This window comes from Oncorhynchus keta, unplaced genomic scaffold (assembly GCF_023373465.1).
Source record: "Oncorhynchus keta strain PuntledgeMale-10-30-2019 unplaced genomic scaffold, Oket_V2 Un_contig_26479_pilon_pilon, whole genome shotgun sequence".
Lineage (NCBI taxonomy): Eukaryota > Metazoa > Chordata > Actinopteri > Salmoniformes > Salmonidae > Oncorhynchus > Oncorhynchus keta.
The window spans coordinates 46,307-66,754 of record NW_026284991.1 but is presented as its reverse complement, the minus strand read 5'-3'; the positions used below and the strand labels follow the sequence as shown (position 1 = coordinate 66,754).

Here is a 20,448-nt window from a genome sequence, read left to right as displayed (position 1 = left end):
ACACACTAGCTATTCTCGTACCGTCTCTGCTCACACACTGATTTAACACTTACACCCTCTCCAACATCTATTATCTTCCTCTTCAAACCCTGGCACATTATTATCTATGCCCTTTCACAGTCTAAAAGCCTAAAATAGTTCACATTACTGTTCGTAGTACAATCCATATGAGTCCAGTGATAGGTCTTTAAACTGGCATAGGGGGTGTGTCCTCACTGTCCTGCAACGTCATTGGTTGTCAGTGTCGTTGACCGGCAGCCACACCCATGGCACAGATATCCTCATTGGATGGTACAGGCAGAGCAGCTTCAATAATCCCGCCCTCCTATTCCAGCAGCTGGCCTATCTAAGGGGAAATGGCTCAGTTCTGCCTCCAGGACAAGACTCAAGACAACAAACATCCACCTGCAGAACCTTATTTGAGTTCCAAAACAAACATAGAAAAGCATAGAAAACTTGTAGAAAGGCTCAGAGTGGTGGGTAGGACAGGTCCAATCAGAGCACAGTAGAAAGGCTCAGAGTGGTAGGTAGGACAGGTCAAATCAGAGCACAGTAGAAAGGCTCAGAGTGGTAGGTAGGACAGGTCCAATCAGAGCACAGTAGAAAGGCTCAGAGTGGTGGGTAGGACAGGTCCAATCAGAGCACAGTAGAAAGGCTCAGAGTGGTGGGTAGGACAGGTCCAATCAAAGCACAGTAGAAAGGCTCAGAGTGGTAGGTAGGACAGGTCCAATCAAAGCACAGTAGAAAGGCTCAGAGTGGTGGGTAGGACAGGTCCAATCAAAGCACAGTAGAAAGGCTCAGAGTGGTGGGTAGGACAGGTCCAATCAGAGCACAGTAGAAAGGCTCAGAGTGGTGGGTAGGACAGGTCTAATCAAAGCACAGTAGAAAGGTTCAGAGTGGTGGGTAGGACAGGTCCAATCAGAGCACAGTAGAAAGGTTTGGGCTCGCTGTTTTTTTTATCGTTATGATTGTCTTGAGTTAGGCTTGGTTGTCAGGTTTTGGGATGTGGGGGCAGAGGTGGAAGGGGGCAGGGAGGAGGGTTAGGAGAAGTCCCACACCTCCTCTGTGGAGTGAGCGATGGCGGAGGTGGGGGTGGCAGGACGGGGTAGGGGAGCAGGGCACAGGGGGTCATCGGGGCTGGAAACTCCAAGGGGCACCGCGGGGTACATGAGACTGAGGAAGGAGTCCCGGGTATGATGCCTTTTCACCTGTCATACAGTCCACAGAAAAATACATGAATAAGAAGTCAGCCACACCGTGACACAGAATGCAATCCAGTCCAAAACACAGCCTTTTGATGATGATGACACCTACCTGTTTGAAGAAGGCATGGGTCAACAGTGTAGAAGCAGAGGGTCTATGGAACACCAAAACAGGACAAAGTCACACCATGCCTTAATGTCCCACAACACTATCATATCTAGCAGTCACACCGTGCCTTAATGTCTCACAACACTGTCATATCTAGCAGTCACACCGTGCCTTAATGTCCCACAACACTGTCATATCTAGCAGTCAACATGTCTTAATGTCCCACAACACTATATCTAGCAGTCACACCGTGCCTTAATGTCCCACAACACTATCATATCTAGCAGTCACACCGTGCCTTAATGTCTCACAACACTGTCATATCTAGCAGTCACACCGTGCCTTAATGTCCCACAACACTGTCATATCTAGCAGTCACACCGTGCCTTAATGTCCCACAACACTGTCATATCTAGCAGTCACACCGTGCCTTAATGTCCCACAACACTGTCATATCTAGCAGTCACACCATGCCTTAATGTCCCACAACACTATCATATCTAGCAGTCACACCGTGCCTTAATGTCCCACAACACTGTCATATCTAGCAGTCACACCGTGCCTTAATGTCCCACAACACTGTCATATCTAGCAGTCACACCGTGCCTTAATGTCCCACAACACTGTCATATCTAGCAGTCACACCGTGCCTTAATGTCCCACAACACTGTCATATCTAGCAGTCACACCGTGCCTTAATGTCCCACAACACTGTCATATCTAGCAGTCACACCGTGCCTTAATGTCTCACAACACTGTCATATCTAGCAGTCACACACGTGCCTTAATGTCCTCAACACTATCATATCTAGCAGTCACACCGTGTCTTAATGTCCCACAACACTGTCATATCTAGCAGTCACACCATGCCTTAATGTCCCACAACACTATCATATCTAGCAGTCACACCGTGCCTTAATGTCCCTCAACACTATATCTAGCAGTCACACCGTGTTAATGTCCCACAACACTGTCATATCTAGCAGTCACACCGTGCCTTAATGTCCCACAACACTATCATATCTAGCAGTCACACCGTGCCTTAATGTCCCACAACACTGTCATATCTAGCAGTCACACTGTGCCTTAATGTCCCACAACACTATCATATCTAGCAGTCACATCATGCCTTAATGTCTCACAACACTGTCATATCTACCAGTCACACCGTGCCTTAATGTCCCACAACACTGTCATATCTAGCAGTCACACTGTGCCTTAATGTCCCACAACACTATCATATCTAGCAGTCACATCATGCCTTAATGTCTCACAACACTGTCATATCTAGCAGTCACACTGTGCCTTAATGTCCCACAACACTATCATATCTAGCAGTCACATCATGCCTTAATGTCTCACAACACTGTCATATCTACCAGTCACACTGTGTAATGTCCCACAACACTGTCATATCTAGCAGTCACCTGTGTCCCAAACACTGTCATATCTAGCAGTCACACTGTGCCTTAATGTCCCACAACACTGTCATATCTAGCAGTCACACCGTGCCTTAATGTCCCACAACACTGTCATATCTAGCAGTCACACCGTGCCTTAATGTCCAACAACACTGTCATATCTAGCAGTCACACCATGCCTTAATGTCCCACAACACTGTCATATCTAGCAGTCACACCATGCCTTAATGTCCCACAACACTGTCATATCTAGCAGTCACACCATGCCTTAATGTCCCACAACACTGTCATATCTAGCAGTCACACGTGCCTTAATGTCCCACAACACTGTCATATCTAGCAGTCACATCATGCCTTAATGTCTCACAACACTGTCATATCTAGCAGTCACACCATGCCTTAATGTCTCACAACACTGTCATATCTAGCAGTCACACTGTGCCTTAATGTCCCAACACTATCATATCTAGCAGTCACATCATGCCTTAATGTCCCACAACACTGTCATATCTAGCAGTCACACCGTGCCTTAATGTCCCACAACACTGTCATATCTAGCAGTCACACCGTGTGTCCCACAACACTGTCATATCTAGCAGTCACACCGTGCCTTAATGTCCCACAACACTGTCATATCTAGCAGTCACACTGTGTTAATGTCCCAAACACTGTCATATCTAGCAGTCACACCGTGCCTGTGTCTCACAACACTATCATATCTAGCAGTCACACCGTGCCTTAATGTCCCTCAACACTATCATATCTAGCAGTCACACCGTGTCTTAATGTCCCACAACACTGTCATATCTAGCAGTCACACCATGCCTTAATGTCCCACAACACTATCATATCTAGCAGTCACACCGTGCCTTAATGTCCCTCAACACTATCATATCTAGCAGTCACACCGTGCCTTAATGTCCCAAACACTGTCATATCTAGCAGTCACACCGTGCCTGTCCCACAACACTATCATATCTAGCAGTCACACTGTGTCCCACAACACTGTCATATCTAGCAGTCACACTGTGCCTTAATGTCCCACAACACTATCATATCTAGCAGTCACATCATGCCTTAATGTCTCACAACACTGTCATATCTACCAGTCACACCGTGCCTGTCATATCTAGCAGTCACACTGTGCCTTAATGTCCCACAACACTATCATATCTAGCAGTCACATCATGCCTTAATGTCTCACAACACTGTCATATCTAGCAGTCACACTGTGCCTTAATGTCCCACAACACTATCATATCTAGCAGTCACATCATGCCTTAATGTCTCACAACACTGTCATATCTACCAGTCACACCGTGCCTTAATGTCCCACAACACTGTCATATCTAAGTCACACCGTGCCTTAATGTCCCACAACACTGTCATATCTAGCAGTCACACCGTGCCTTAATGTCCCACAACACTGTCATATCTAGCAGTCACACCATGCCTTAATGTCCCACAACACTGTCATATCTAGCAGTCACACCGTGCCTTAATGTCCCACAACACTGTCATATCTAGCAGTCACACCATGCCTTAATGTCCCACAACACTGTCATATCTAGCAGTCACACCATGCCTTAATGTCCCACAACACTGTCATATCTAGCAGTCACACCATGCCTTAATGTCCCACAACACTGTCATATCTAGCAGTCACACCGTGCCTTAATGTCCCACAACACTGTCATATCTAGCAGTCACACCATGCCTTAATGTCCCACAACACTGTCATATCTAGCAGTCACACCATGCCTTAATGTCCCACAACACTGTCATATCTAGCAGTCACACTGTGCCTTAATGTCCCACAACACTGTCATATCTAGCAGTCACACCGTGCCTTAATGTCCCACAACACTGTCATATCTAGCAGCACTGGGAATCTCACATGTTACACGCCTTTCAAAAATGACAGAAATTCAGACAGAACACAAGAACATTTAAAATTGTTCCTTGAATGAAAGAACCGACTTCAAACGGAGGTACCAGAGCCCCTGTATAACGTCTGCAGCTCCTGTGTATAACATAATGTCTGCAGCTCCTGTGTATAACGTCTGCTGCTCCTGTGTATAACGTCTGCTGCTCCTGTGTATAACGTCTGCTGCTCCTGTGTATAACGTCTGCTGCCCCTGTGTATAACGTCTGCTGCCCCTGTGTATAACGTCTGCTGCTCCTGTGTATAACGCTGCTGCTCCTGTGTATAACGCCTGCTGCCCTGTGTATAACGCTGCTGCCCTGTGTATAACGCCTGCTGCTGCCCCTGTGTATAACGCCTGCTGCCCTGTGTATAACGCCTGCTGCTCCTGTGTATAACGCCTGCTGCCCCTGTGTATAACGCCTGCTGCCCCTGTGTATAACGCCTGCTGCTCCTGTGTATAACGCCTGCTGCCCTGTGTATAACGCCTGCTGCTCCTGTGTATAACGCCTGCTGCCCCTGTGTATAACGCCTGCTGCCCCTGTGTATAACGCCTGCTGCCCCTGTGTATAACGCCTGCTGCCCCTGTGTATAACGCCTGCTGCCCCTGTGTATAACGCCTGCTGCCCCTGTGTATAACGTCTGCTGCCCCTGTGTATAACGCCTGCTGCCCCTGTGTATAACGCCTGCTGCCCCTGTGTATAACGCCTGCTGCCCCTGTGTATAACGCCTGCTGCCCCTGTGTATAACGCCTGCTGCCCTGTGTATAACGCCTGCTGCCCCTGTGTATAACGCCTGCTGCGCCTGTGTATAACGCCTGCTGCCCCTGTGTATAACGCCTGCTGCCCTGTGTATAACGCCTGCTGCCCTGTGTATAACGTCTGCTGCCCCTGTGTATAACGCCTGCTGCCCCTGTGTATAACGCCTGCTGCTCCTGTGTATAACGCCTGCTGCCCTGTGTATAACGCCTGCTGCTCCTGTGTATAACGCCTGCTGCCCTGTGTATAACGCCTGCTGCCCCTGTGTATAACGCCTGCTGCCCCTGTGTATAACGCCTGCTGCTCCTGTGTATAACGCCTGCTGCCCCTGTGTATAACGCCTGCTGCCCCTGTGTATAACGCCTGCTGCCCCTGTGTATAACGCCTGCTGCCCCTGTGTATAACGCCTGCTGCTCCTGTGTATAACGCCTGCTGCCCCTGTGTATAACGCCTCTGCTGCCCCTGTGTATAACGCCTGCTGCTCCTGTGTATAACGCCTGCTGCCCCTGTGTATAACGCCTGCTGCTCCTGTGTATAACGCCTGCTGCTCCTGTGTTTAACGCCTGCTGCTCCTGTGTATAACGCCTGCTGCCCCTGTGTATAACGCCTGCTGCCCCTGTGTATAACGCCTGCTGCTCCTGTGTATAACGCCTGCTGCCCCTGTGTATAACGCCTGCTGCTCCTGTGTATAACGCCTGCTGCTCCTGTGTATAACGCCTGCTGCTCCTGTGTGTGTGTGTCTCACCTGCATTCGGTGTGTGTGTGTGTGTGTGTGTGTTGCGTTCGGTGTGTGTGTTGTTGTGTGTGTGTTGCGTTCGGTGTGTCTGCACACGTGTATGTCTCACCTGCAGTCGGGCTGCTGTTGCAGACACAGCTGGACCAGGTTGTGCAGGGTGACCGAGTGGTTCTTGGGGGCGGGGCTCTGAGGTCTCTCGGCGGTGGCGGTGCCTGTCAGGCTGCCCGTGGCAACACTCTCCCGATGCCAGAGTCCACCCCGGAGCGGGACACCTTCAGCCCCCTCAGCTCCCCGAGGGGAGGGGGCCACGTCCAGCAGGCAGCAGTGGGACCCACGCAGCTTCTGGAGGAGCATCTGGAGGGAGAGACACAGACATATGGACACAGTCACACAGAGGAAGAGAGATGGAGAAAAAATGAGACTCTCATAGACTGAACTATGTTTTGTAATGTATGAGGACAGCCCTCGCGTATGGCATTGTGCTGTATTAATGTAAGGCCCCAGTACCTGTGTAGGGGGCATGTCCTGGAAAGGCACCCTGCCACTGACCAGCTCACAGACTACTATCCCCAGACTGTAGATGTCTGACTTCACCCCATAGCCATGCAGGTCCTGTCGTAGCAGCTCTGGGCTGAGCCAGGGTAGCAGGGCGGGGCTGTGGTGGGGCATGTCGTACACAGTCCTCACCTTCTTCCCATCCCGCATCATACTGTAAACACTGTGCAGCCCTGAGAGGTAGACACGGCCCTCCCCAGACAGCAGGATGTGACTGGCCTTCACTCCCCTGAGAGGAAGAGGAGAAGAGCGTTCACTCTCGCCAAATCTTCAGGCTTCTACACAACTACAGTCAACTAACTATTGATGATGCATGAGGTTGTTTTTACCAGCTCAGACCAACTGTCCCTGGCACATTCTACATGTTGAGAGCAACTCCGAGCAACTATGTCCACCTGAGACAGCAAACTAGGCTGATTCTTTCAACAAATCAAATTAAATGTTATTGGTCACAAGCGCCGAATACAACAGGTGTAGACTTTGCCGTGAAGTGCTTACTCACGGGCCCTAGAAGCATTTGCTAAATAGAAAACGCATAGTAACACAACAGCGAGGCTGTAAACAAGGAGTACAGGTACCATCTAACAGTTGGATTGGCTGTAGTTGGACAGAAGTGTATCGGTGTTGCTTCCGCCCCTCTCCTCGCCCCAACCTGGTCTCCAACCAGGGACCCTCTGAACACATCAGCAACTGCCACCCATGAAGCACCGTTAACTCTCGCTTGACCGCTAACTAGCGCACCGCTAACTAGCGCACCGCTAACTAGCGCACCGCTAACTAGCGCACCGCTAACTAGCGCACCGCTAACTAGCTAGCCATTTCACATCGGCTACATGTAGAAGCCTTAAAACGGTCCATATCTCTCCCTTGTCCCCATGGTGTCTTTCCTCCCTCACCTGTGCACGTAGCCCATGAGGTGCAGGTATTGCAGAGCCTTCAGGACTCCGTGGAGGAGGTAAGCGATCAGGGACTCACTCATCCCGTCAGGGAAGAAGGTCCTCAGCAGGCTATCTGCCGAACCTGGGACAGAGAGAGAGAGAAGTCGGTAACCATGGTTCCAAATAGTTCGTAATGTTTCTTACAAACATAGGCATTTTTTACCATTTTTTACCAAGTTCAACCAACTTATCGCTGAGAGAAGGAACATGGATGAAGAGAGATGGGGGAGTAAGTGTGGGAGAGGGATGGTGAGAGGAAACGAGTGTTAGAAGATGCATGCAGTAGACTGACCGTAGCCCATGAGTGGTGTGAGGACCCAGAGCTGGCAGCAGGAGCTGAAGACCAGGCGAGAGGTCAGCAGGTTGGGGTGGCGGAAAAGCCTGGAGAGAAGAACCTCGTTCTGGGGACACAGCCAGGAAACACTGGGGTCACATAGCCAGGAAACACTGGGGTCACACAGCCAGGAAACACTGGGGTCACACAGCCAGGAAACACTGGGGTCACACAGCCAGGAAACACTGGGGTTACACAGCCAGGAAACACTGGGGTCACACAGACAGGAAACACACTGGGGTCACACAGAAACACTTGGGTCAACAGACAGGAAACACTGGGGTCAGGAAACACTGGGGTCACACAGTCAGCAAGGTGGCTTGTACCACTGCCAAGTGCCAACAATGTTATTATGAACAATGACCTAAATGGTCCCTGACCCTGGATCTAGAGAGCAAGAGTGCAGGTTTTTGTTCTAGCCCAATGCTAACTCATCTTTTTCAAGCAATCGTCCGACTCAACTAACTAAGAAATTGATTAGTTGAATCAGGTGTTTTGAATCAGTTGTGGCTGGAACAATGTATCTTATGACATGAACTTCAATGAAAAGACAAGGTGGGTCGTATCTGTAGGACCTTTAAAACAGTACCGCACCATCAACTGTAGCAGCTCATCCTCAGTACACTCATCCAGGTTGGTGTTCTTGACTGCCACCAGCTGGCGGGAGGGGGTGTGGCGCGCCATGCACACCTGGCTCAGGTTGTTGAAGCCTTTCCCTGTGAACACGGTTTGGTAATAAATATTAAGACATGTAGAAACACGTTCAACTCTGAAAATGCTTCATTCTCAGGTACTGTGTGGTTAGTATGGTCTTCAATAATCCAGGGAGATTTGTGAACTAATATTTTGAATTGGCCAGTTTATTCAACAGCTGTGCCAAAAGGAAATAGACTATGTGTAACAGAAAATGTCCACAATACAAACGCTTTATACTCGGGCTATGTGTAGTATGGGACTTGGTCAGTGAAATTGTAAACAATGCTTTTGGATGAGCTATTCTATTCAACAGTAACATGCTAAAAGGAAATATGCTTTGTGTTTGTCAGAGGAGATATTACTCTGCAGGCAACAACTATGTAGTGAAAGGACTTGTCTTTCTGGGTTGTAGTGATGAGTTGATTTGTGACCAATGGTATGCTCACCCAGCTCTGACAGCAGCTGGTAGTGGGCGGAGTTAGCAGAGAGCGCTGTGATGTCATCACTGCCTGCACCACCCCAGGTGAAAGTGCATTCTGAGACGTCGGAGCTCTGTGAAGAATCAAACACACACGTACTCACACACAACCCTGAAATGTATCAGCAGCATATTTCATTAGATCACAGAACATGTAGTAACAACATGGTAATATGTATGAAACATGTTGTAGCTGGTCACAATAATAACCTTCTTTACCTAGATGAGGGATAGTTCACCCAAAGGAACTGTTTTTCTTACCCTGAAGGCAATCTACAAATACAGTCTACAAGTGCTTTAGTATAGCATGGTATGTTTAACTAACATGAAATGGGCCCATTTAGCAGAGAAGAGGAAGCAGAATGAGGGTGAGTGAGTGTTGCCTTTGAGCCTGAAGAGGTCAAAGTACTATGGTGTTGTGGTGATGACCAACCAGTGGCTGCCACAGGGGGGCCCTGTGGTGTTAAGCTACACAGGGTAATGCTGGGGTGGGGGTAGTTTCACTGGGGCCGGTGTTGGGGGGAGGGAGAGGCTGTAAAGTACTTTGTGTTAAGGGGTCAGGGCCGTGCACAGACCTTTCAGGGGGCCGATGCTTAAGGGAGAGGCTGTAAAGTACTTTGTGTTAAGGGGTCAGGGCCGTGCACAGACCTTTCAGGGGGCCGATGCTTAAAATAATTCATATCTCGAAATTCAGAACAGCGACATTTTTTATTTGTTTTAGCAGAGACCCTTTTAATTCTGCAACAACACACTCAATCATCACAACATGAAAGCTAGTTATTTACAGTGCCTCCTAAAGACGTGGGGAAAAGGAGGGCTATCAGCTGATCATTCAGGTTGATGATTGATGTAAATCTGCTAGTTAGTTACAGTGCCTCCTAAAGACGTGGGGAAAAGGAGGGCTATCAGCTGATCATTCAGGTTGATGATTGATGTAAATCTGCTAGTTAGTTACAGTGCCTCCTAAAGACGTGGGGAAAAGGAGGGCTATTAGCTGATCATTCATGTTGATGATTGATGTAAATCTGCTAGTCAGTTAGCAATATTTGTTTTTATTGATTGTGATTTATCTTAAATGCTCTTAAATAATAACTTCATGATATGAACCTCATCATCCTCTAACTCAAGATATATGGTTGGCTGGCTATTGGCTTGTGTGGATATTTTAGTATCACCTGGTGGTTAACTAGAGTCTTAATCTCATGACTCTGGATCAGAAGGTTGTGAGGAGGACACTTGTGTTTTATTTGAACCCTATCCAAACCTTAACCCTTACCTTAACCAATCAGAATGAGTGTCTAACCTTAACCCTTACCTTAACCAATCAGAATGAGTGTCTAACCTTAACCCTTAGCTTAACCATTCAGAATGAGTGTCTAACCTTAACCCTTAGCTTAACCAATCAGAATGAGTGTCTAACCTTAACCCTTAGCTTAACCATTCAGAATGAGTGTCTAACCTTAACCCTTAGCTTAACCATTCAGAATGAGTGTCTAACCTTAACCCTTACCTTAACCAATCAGAATGAGTGTCTAACCTTAACCCTTAGCTTAACCATTCAGAATGAGTGTCTAACCTTAACCCTTAGCTTAACCATTCAGAATGAGTGTCTAACCTTAACCCTTACCTTAACCAATCAGAATGAGTGTCTAACCTTAACCCTTAGCTTAACCATTCAGAATGAGTGTCTAACCTTAACCCTTAGCTTAACCATTCAGAATGAGTGTCTAACCTTAACCCTTAGCTTAACCATTCAGAATGAGTGTCTAACCTTAACCCTTAGCTTAACCATTCAGAATGAGTGTCTAACCTTAACCCTTAGCTTAACCAATCAGAATGAGTGTCTAACCTTAACCCTTAGCTTAACCAATCAGAATGAGTGTCTAACCTTAACCCTTAGCTTAACCAATCAGAATGAGTGTCTAACCTTAACCCTTAGCTTAACCATTCAGAATGAGTGTCTAACCTTAACCCTTAGCTTAACCATTCAGAATGAGTGTCTAACCTTAACCCTTAGCTTAACCATTCAGAATGAGTGTCTAACCTTAACCCTTAGCTTAACCATTCAGAATGAGTGTCTAAACAATGTTTTAACCCGATCCAAAACCTTAACCGTTAATCTTCTAAATTTGACGTTTGGAGCAATTTCGAAATGTGATGTTTGGAGAAATAGAACGATACCTAGCATGTGGAGTAAACCCAGAGTGTAAAAAGTACTTTGAAATGTGTCGTTTGGAGCAACTTCGAAATGTGACGTTTAGATCAATGTAAATAAACATCTGATTCTGCAGTGAGACTGGGAGAGCTTGTTGCGAGCCTAGACTACTACCTGTGACGCTGCTGCCAACTGAGGAAGGGATGGAGTCGTTGATGTAGCCACTCCTCTCTCTGTGCTCTGCCAATGTGTTCCTTCCGTCCCTCTCCTCGCCCCTACCTCGCCCCTACCTGGCCTCGAACCAGGGGTAACAGTGTTCCTTCCGTCCCTCTCCTCGCCCCTACCTCGCCCCTACCTGGCCTCGAACCAGGGGTAACAGTGTTCCTTCCGTCCCTCTCCTCGCCCCTACCTCGCCCCTACCTGGCCTCGAACCAGGGGTAACAGTGTTCCTTCCGTCCCTCTCCACGTCCCTACCTGGCCTCGAACCAGGGACCCTCTGCACCAATCGACAACAGTCACCCTCAAAGCACCGTTACTCATCGCTCCACAAAGCCGCGGGGAAACAATTACTTCAAGGTCTCAGAGCGAGTGATGTCACCAATTGAAGCGCTATTAGTGCGCACCCCGCTAACTAGCTAGCCATTTCACACCGGTTACACCAACTAGACTGAATATTGATGATGTAACTCAAGGGTTAATCAAATGTTATACTGCTGTGGCAACACTGTTGAAATTATAAACTAGGTAGCTAGCTACACACACTAGACTGGTGGCCGCATCTCATGCATGTTTGGATACCGGGCATGTGCAATCTCAGTACATGGACGACTGGGGAAAAAGGCGCAACTGGGCAAGCGCGAGATCTGTACAGGGCTGACCAACAGGGCTGACCAACAGGAGCAACCAACAGGGCTGACCAACAGGAGCAACCAACAGGAGCAACCAACAGGGCTGACCAACAGGAGCAACCAACAGGAGCAACCAACAGGGCTGACCAACAGGAGCAACCAACAGGAGCAACCAACAGGGCCAACCAACAGGAGCAACCAACAGGAGCAACCAACAGGGCTGACCAACAGGAGCAACCAACAGGAGCAACCAACAGGGCTGACCAACAGGAGCAACCAACAGGAGCAACCAACAGGGCTGACCAACAGGAGCAACCAACAGGAGCAACCAACAGGAGCAACCAACAGGAGCAACCAACAGGAGCAACCAACAGGAGCAACCAACAGGAGCAACCAACAGGAGCAACCAACAGGGCTGACCAACAGGAGCAACCAACAGGAGCAACCAACAGGAGCAACCAACACGGCTGACCAACAGGAGCAACCAACAGGAGCAACCAACAGGAACAACCAATAGGAGCAACCAACAGGGCTGACCAACAGGAGCAACCAACAGGAGCAACCAACAGGAACAACCAATAGGAGCAACCAACAGGGCTGACCAACAGGAGCAACCAACAGGGCTGACCAACAGAAGCAACCAACAGGAGCAACCAACAGGAACAACCAATAGGAGCAACCAACAGGGCTGACCAACAGGAGCAACCAACAGGAGCAACCAACAGGGCTGACCAACAGGAGCAACCAACAGGAGCAACCGACAGGAGCAACCAACAGGGCTGACCAACAGGAGCAACCAACAGGAGCAACCAACAGGGCTGACCAACAGGAGCAACCAACAGGTCTGACCAACAGGTCTGACCAACAGGAGCAACCAACAGGAGCAACCAACAGGAGCAACCAACAGGAGCAACCAACAGGGCTGACCAACAGGAGCAACCAACAGGAGCAACCAACAGGAGCAACCAACAGGAGCAACCAACAGGACTGACCAACAGGAGCAACCAACAGGAGCAACCAACAGGGCTGACCAACAGGAGCAACCAACAGGGCTGACCAACAGGAGCAACCAACAGGGCTGACCAACAGGAGCAACCAACAGGTCTGTCCAACAGGAGCAACCAACAGGTCTGATCAAGAGGAGCAACCAACAGGGCTGATCAACAGGAGCAACCAACAGGGCTGACCAACAGGAGCAACCAACAGGGCTGACCAACAGGAGCAACCAACAGGGCTGATCAAGAGGAGCAACCAACAGGGCTGACCAACAGGAGCAACCAACAGGGCTGACCAACAGGAGCAACCAACAGGAGCAACCAACAGGAGCAACCAACAGGAGCAACCAACACACGACATCATGACGACTTGCGGGCAATCGGTTCAGAACAACAATGACCAAAACTTTTATTTAAAAAATTATATATACACCACCACACAAAAGGGCACATGGCGAGTGGGAGGGCAAAGTGCAGGTGGACTCCCATCTGTGCACGTGCCTGGGCGGGATGCTGTGGCAGTTAGCTCCAGGGTGAGCTGACACAGCAGCTATGAAAAAGGCTTGTTGCTGTGCTATACAGCATGAATAGCTTTGGTTCACTTATAGGCTATGTAATGTTCTAGCGATCTGGTCAGTGGCTGGCAGCCCTATTATGTGGTAGGTTACATGCAGCTCTACCATCACATAGACAGGACCCGAAACTGTCCTGTGTTGTCCTAGTGGTCCTTTCTGACCTCTGACCTGATAGAATAGAACTAGGCTGACCACACCATAAAGACAAGGCCGGGTGGGCTTCAGTGCTCCGATTGGATGCCAACAGAGTGGACACAGCACTGTACTGACCAGGTATTGGTGGCTGACGTCCTCATACTGGTCCTCTATGCTGATTGGCTGGACCTGAGTGGGGGAGATGCAGGAGCAGTCCTGGGGAAGAGGGGAGGAGGGAGGAGGGGTGAGACATGCTCCCGGAGGAGAGGAGAATAGAGGAGAGGAGTGAGACGGTCCAATAGGGAAGGAGGGAGGAGAGGACAGGCATGCCGTCATGCCCTTATAAGGAGATAAGGAGGGACTTAGGAGGACAACACTGAAGAGATACTTTTGGAGCATCAAGGTTGGAGCCAATGTGGAAAACAACAGTGTTTGTGGAGGAAGACATGCAGTGCATGTCCATGAAGTGACTGCTACTTTAGAAAGAGACCGTTGATGACAGGGTTAGCAGCAGATTGGTACCCATGATATAACCTACAGGGAAAGGTAATGGCAATATGCATGGATAATGAGATGGGTCTTATGAATGAACCCTGATAAAGAAAGCTTGAGTTCTAGGATTGGAGCATGGCCAGATCAATGCGTTATGAGAGAGAAACACTGCACACCTGGAGGAGACGCTGGCTCATTAGATCATCATCATCATCATCATCATCATCAACAACCTCTTTAGATAAATCAGTGTCATGATCGGCTAAACATCAAAGCCATGCTGATTAGAATAAATATCCCTTACCAAGAAAGACATGGAGTTCTCTTCGTGGGGGTTAGCGCTTCACGCGATGGCATTTATCCGCTCCACGACCACAGCACGCGCTGTACAATGAGAGCGATGGAGAGAGAGAGAGAGAGGGAGGGAGAGGGAGAGAATGAGCAAGAGGAGAAATACATGGTAACATGAGAGACTTAGTTAGGATTCAACCTGAGAGACAGCCTCCCCCATGGGGCGTCTGTATGTCCATACAGTTTACCTGGCTGTACTCTGCCGGGTTCAGATTCCACTGCGTTGGCATCTGGCTTCATCACTTCATGCAAAACACTGCTCCACGTTCTTGAAAAACATCACACAAAATGACTGATGATTAAATAAGCAATAATAGCCCAGCAGGGATTTTGTGCTGAACGCATGCTGTTGTAAAAAAATACATTTTCACGGAGGTATCAAAATGTCTCGACAAAAATAACTATGCCAGTCGGTGACCACAAAATACTGAGATTAAAAACGCATTACGTGACTGTTTGGTGCGCAATAGCCCGATTCACATCGGTATTCGTTACATTTTCGTGATACAGAATCATTGTAGCCACATCTGAATGTAAGCATCTGAAATGCATGTGGTCCATCGCTTTGGCTGTAGCTAAGTGCCTCGATGGATATTTTCTCCCCGTCTCTCCTGCCACAGCATGAATGGGAAGGGGACTTTGAGGACAGTGCGTCGTCGTGTCCCATTCTATGAGCGCGCGAACTAATGATGAGTTCTTGGTCCCTGACCGTTATTGTTCTTTATAGGTCGTCGCTGCCATCTACCCACCACCGTGAAAGCTGTAAGTCTTTAACAACCCTATATAGTGACAGTTCTTGCCTGTTGTTGTTGGGGAATTATTTAGCTTTTAACCGATATTCTATTGTATTGTATTCCAGTCTATTCTGTTCTATTCTAGCTATTTTATTATAATCTACTGACAGACACCCTACTAGGGGGGGAAATGGTTGAATCAACGTTGTTTCCACGTCATAAAATAATAATATGTAATGGCGTTGAATCAGCGTGGGGAAATGATTGGATGTGCCAAAAGTCATCAACATAAGGCCATTTCCTATTTTTAAAATCAGATGATGTGGTGACATTGTTGTTGATTTCCCGTTGATTTCACGTTGATTTCCCGTTGATTTCACGTTAGTTGACAACTCAACAAAATGTAAATCAAAACGACGTGGAACTGATGTCTGTGTCCAGTGGAACGGGCCCAACACTGTCGCAGAGAAAGAGGTTGTCCTCTCTGATTGTAACATACACATGTTTAGTACATGCTTTCATATAACCACGTAAAAAATTTATCCCATAATTAACATAAACACATAATTTGTGGATGCAGGATTGCATATGACTGCAATGAGTTTACTCACACTGAAAATCCGTTTATGAAATCTTCATGCCCAATCATAACTAAATCAGGCTGGGTTTTTTAACCAACTTACTCTTGCTCTGAATGCGAAACAAACTTGAACAAACCAAGCATGACATGAGGAAGCTTACAACTCGAAACTTAAACATTTATAACTTGGCAAAGTTAAGACTTATGACAACGCAAAATATGACGTAATGTACAAGTTGTGCGTACAGACACTGTTTTGACTTAAGATAAGAAAATGTTTTCAAGATGTAATGGAATAACATAGAAACAAATTGCGATGCGTTATACACACTGTTAAAACAAATGTATATTGTTGAGAGTATGAAGTTTGAAATGTATAGTTAATGGCAACAACATACTTCACCTATGTTGTTGCTCTCCTCTCAGATGATTTGACGTAATGACGTAGATACTAAACTTGCGAGAACCTGATAAAAGTTTGGATATTATTTTTATACATTTAATTTTCATCTGTGAACCGCACTGATTTATACCAGTACTTTTTTGGTATTTTTTCCCTAATTCGTAGTACATTTTAGTTTTAATTCCATGTATCTTAAATTGATTTTAAATATGAATTAACAAAATAGATAACAAATAACAAATCTCAATGTATTTAGTGTAGGACTTTTATTTAGAAACAACACTCAATAAATATTGTCGCGTAATTTACACGTCACTCATTTCATCCGCGCGCTATTTCATGACGTGTTAAACTATCAACACCAACAGTCTGCCTGCTAATTTTCCCCTTAATATCTATTGTTGCCATTGTTTGAGATTTAGTATTGATGGGACCACATGTGCTCTGGGATTTGTCTAAGGTGTTTAAAATACATCGAAAGGTAGGTTGATGTTAATTTATATTACATGAAAATCCGGATCATGAAGTCCTTGCCAAAGGCCGGATGGAAATCACGGATGTGCCACAGTACTACCTAGCTCTGCAATGTTCATCATACTATTCATCATCACTATCCCCCCCCCCAAAACAAATCTCACTCTTCTCAGAACGAAATAGTGAGATTATAATTTTAACGGGCGAAAACATACTTTTTGCGATTGTCGGTTTGGTTTATTATTATGAAACAAGTCCTTGCACTGTCCTCTTGTCGGATTGTTCCATTGGTAGCGAGATCAAGGATTATTTTTGCACTTGTCACTTCTGCTCATCGCAGTTTATATTTAAATCCATATACTACGCCGTTGTTTTTATTATTACCCACAATCAGCGAGATGTTTTGTTGTTTGTGACGAACACTCCACGGTGGTTACACTGTATCCCGCGAACACTCCACGGTGGTTACACTGTATCCCGCGAACACTCCACGGTGGTTACACTGTATCCCGCGAACACTCCACGGTGGTTACACTGTATCCCGCGAACACTCCACGGTGGTTACACTGTATCCCGCGAACACTCCACGGTGGTTACACTGTATCCCGCGAACACTCCACGGTGGTTACACTGTATCCCGCGAACACTCCACGGTGGTTACACTGTATCCCGCGAACACTCCACGGTGGTTACACTGTATCCCGCGAACACTCCACGGTGGTTACACTGTATCCCGCGAACACTCCACGGTGGTTACACTGTATCCCGCGAACACTCCACGGTGGTTACACTGTATCCCGCGAACACTCCACGGTGGTTACACTGTATCCCGCGAACACTCCACAGTGGTTACACTGTATCCCGCGAACACATCATAGTATTCTTACTGTTGATAAAGCAACAATGTAGCTATCGATGTTTGACATTGCCCCATGCTGACTGTTGCAGATCCCAAAGCCCAGAAGACTATATTCGAATTCCCTGTTTAGGATTATTTAAGTGTAATGACTTGGGAATGAAACATTTGAACTAATATCTAAACTTCACATCCAATCTTGTACTTGTTGGAATCAAGTAGATTATATTTCCACCAATCATTGGTTAAATTTGATTTATGAACATGTTAATGCACAAATTCTAGACCGAATGATGATTAGCTAATTCTTTCTTCCCTCCTAGATGTGTGACTGTTTCTAACTTTTTTTAATTTAAAAATAAGTAAAAATAAAACTACAGTTTCAAGTAAATAAGACATTTCTCCTCAGGATGAGTGTGGTTATGGACAGTTGTTCCACTAACTACTCAGCAGACCGTCCCAGAGCCGTTGTTATGTGTGCCTGGTGTTGTGATGGAACTGCTGCTCAGACAGTCTGGTATCACATGGTCCTCTTGCCCCCTCCTGACACCCAAACAGTCATGTGCAGAAGAGAGTCTGTTAGATGGGGGCTAGCTAATTGGAGATTGTTTCTGGGGAATCACACAGAGTCAGAGGAAGAGAGTTGTAGGAACTCCTTTCACTCTACTGAGCCGAGCTGTACTGCGCTGGCCAGGTTATGCAACCCTCATAGTTGCTGGAAAGGACACGGTTCGGCTCGTCACGATAGTATGAAAACAGTAAAAGTGGGTGAGAGAGAGAGAGAAAGAGAGGGTTGGGGCAGAGCAGGTGGTCCTATCACTGCAGATGAGACCTTAGTCCGGCACCTGTACACAAGATTAGATAACCTCCCTTTCTCCTCTCTATTCCTTCATAACTACAGGAAGGGGAAAGGATTGGCAACAGTCTCCACCATGCTGCTTTGACCTGTGAAGCCCTTGTAGACAGTCTCCACCATGCTGCTTTGACCTGTAAAGCCCTCGTAGACAGTCTCCACCATGCTGCTTTGACCTGTCAAGCCCTCGTAGACAGTCTCCACCATGCTGCTTTGATCTGTCAAGCCCTTGTAGACAGTCTCCACCATGCTGCTTTGATCTGTCAAGCCCTTGTAGACAGTCTCCACCATGCTGCTTTGACCTGTCAAGCCCTTGTAGACAGTCTCCACCATGCTGCTTTGACCTGTCAAGCCCTTGTAGACAGTCTCCACCATGCTGCTTTGACCTGTCAAGCCCTTGTAGACAGTCTCCACCATGCTGCTTTGACCTGTCAAGCCCTTGTAGACAGTCTCCACCATGCTGCTTTGACCTGTCAAGCCCTTGTAGACAGTCTCCACCATGCTGCTTTGACCTGTCAAGCCCTTGTAGACAGTCTCCACCATGCTGCTTTGACCTGTCAAGCCCTTGTAGACAGTCTCCACCATGCTGCTTTGACCTGTCAAGCCCTTGTAGACAGTCTCCACCATGCTGTTTTGACCTGTCAAGCCCTTGTAGACAGTCTCCACCATGCTGCTTTGACCTGTCAAGCCCTTGTAGATCAGCGGTAGGGAATGACAGGAGACGAGGAAGGGAAGCCATTGGGAAAGCCATCTCTTGGGAAATGTCTCTCATGACCTTTCACCTTATCAGAGAAGGGGTGGCGGGGCTACGCTCTGATTCTCTTCGCCTCTCCCCGACGTGTTTACTTGTTAAAGGTATTGATTTCTTTGTGGTAACATGAGGTAGATGGGCTAGAATGAGATCACAGCTTGAAGAGAAGGATATAGGCTAGACAAGGCTAGAGAATCTTCCTGCAGTCAGGGAGAAGGAACGAAATAAAGAAATATAAACCCATGTCTCAGTTAGCTTGTCTCTTGTGTGTAGAGTAGACCAGTGACAGCATGTGGGTGCAGTGTACTGTCAACTCTCATTTGGTTTGCCTTGCCCAAGGATGGATATGTCACTGAAACAAGGCCTGCTGCACTACTGTGGGTAAGGATGGATGTAGAATTTAGATGCAAGTGGCTGTTCCACTGGTTGTCATAAGGTGTATGCACCAATTTGTAAGTCGCTCTGGATAAGAGCGTCTGCTAAATGACTTAAATGTAAATGTAATGTAAAATGTATCTGATGCAATTCAAAAGGTTGCATTAAACATACTTCATCTCAAAGCAGGACATCTGGGTCTTATTTACTGGGATACGGCAAGAGGGCCAAAACGGGAGGGACTTACAGTACCTGTACCTGACTTTGTCCAATAAGAAATGCATGTTTTAGTTTTCCATTGCAAAATGTTTTGATACGCTGTGCACTAATGAATACGACCCTGGTTGGTGTATGGAACATCTAGGCTATTTTGCTTCTAGTCATATGTAGTTGACTCGTAAGCACAGTCCCTATGACTATCACCCCTGATATTGGAAATAGAGTGAAAACGAGAAGGAATGGAAAGATGAATGTCACTGTGATGATTCCCTGAGGATGAATACACTGCAGCAGTGATATTTTGGGGGTTCGTGAGGTGGACAGAGTTATCTTATGTAAGGAGTCTGAGCTGCTATTTAGCTGAGGTATACAATCTCTTCGCTCTCTCGTGTCTCTGTGTGTGTGTGTGTGTGTGTGTGTGTGTGTGTGTGTGTGTGTGTGTGTGTGTGTGTGTGTGTGTGTGTGTGTGTGTGTGTGTGTGTGTGTGTGTGTGTGTGTGTT

The 20,448-nt window shown here is 47.1% G+C and overlaps 1 protein-coding gene and 2 long non-coding RNA genes across 5 annotated transcripts; 1 reads left to right on the top strand and 2 right to left on the bottom strand.

The window, feature by feature from the left end:
* Positions 1-344: 344 nt before the first annotated feature.
* Positions 345-965, top strand: LOC127922627 (uncharacterized). Of its 3 annotated transcripts, none has more exons than XR_008111762.1 (3): positions 345-489; positions 537-771; positions 819-965. It is a non-coding gene; the product is annotated as an uncharacterized LOC127922627 (long non-coding RNA). The 3 variants fall into 3 exon arrangements; XR_008111764.1 differs by having other exon boundaries at positions 360-489; positions 584-771; XR_008111763.1 differs by having other exon boundaries at positions 387-536; positions 584-771.
* A 75-nt stretch (positions 966-1,040) lies between these two features.
* On the bottom strand, positions 1,041-16,478 carry LOC118377014 (STE20-related kinase adapter protein beta). The gene is given in 14 exon segments (XM_052506439.1): positions 1,041-1,208; positions 1,315-1,357; positions 6,260-6,389; positions 6,392-6,431; positions 6,433-6,504; positions 6,658-6,934; positions 7,602-7,725; positions 7,936-8,044; positions 8,572-8,693; positions 9,120-9,225; positions 13,995-14,075; positions 14,656-14,735; positions 14,891-14,970; positions 16,415-16,478. Coding segments are annotated over 12 exon segments (1,284 nt in total). The 5' UTR covers positions 14,668-14,735; positions 14,891-14,970; positions 16,415-16,478.
* On the bottom strand, positions 9,233-12,296 carry LOC127922628 (uncharacterized). Its single transcript, XR_008111765.1, has 3 exons — positions 10,689-12,296; positions 10,572-10,649; positions 9,233-10,532 (listed from the first exon to the last, which is right to left on the bottom strand). It is a non-coding gene; the product is annotated as an uncharacterized LOC127922628 (long non-coding RNA).
* Positions 16,479-20,448: the final 3,970 nt, after the last annotated feature.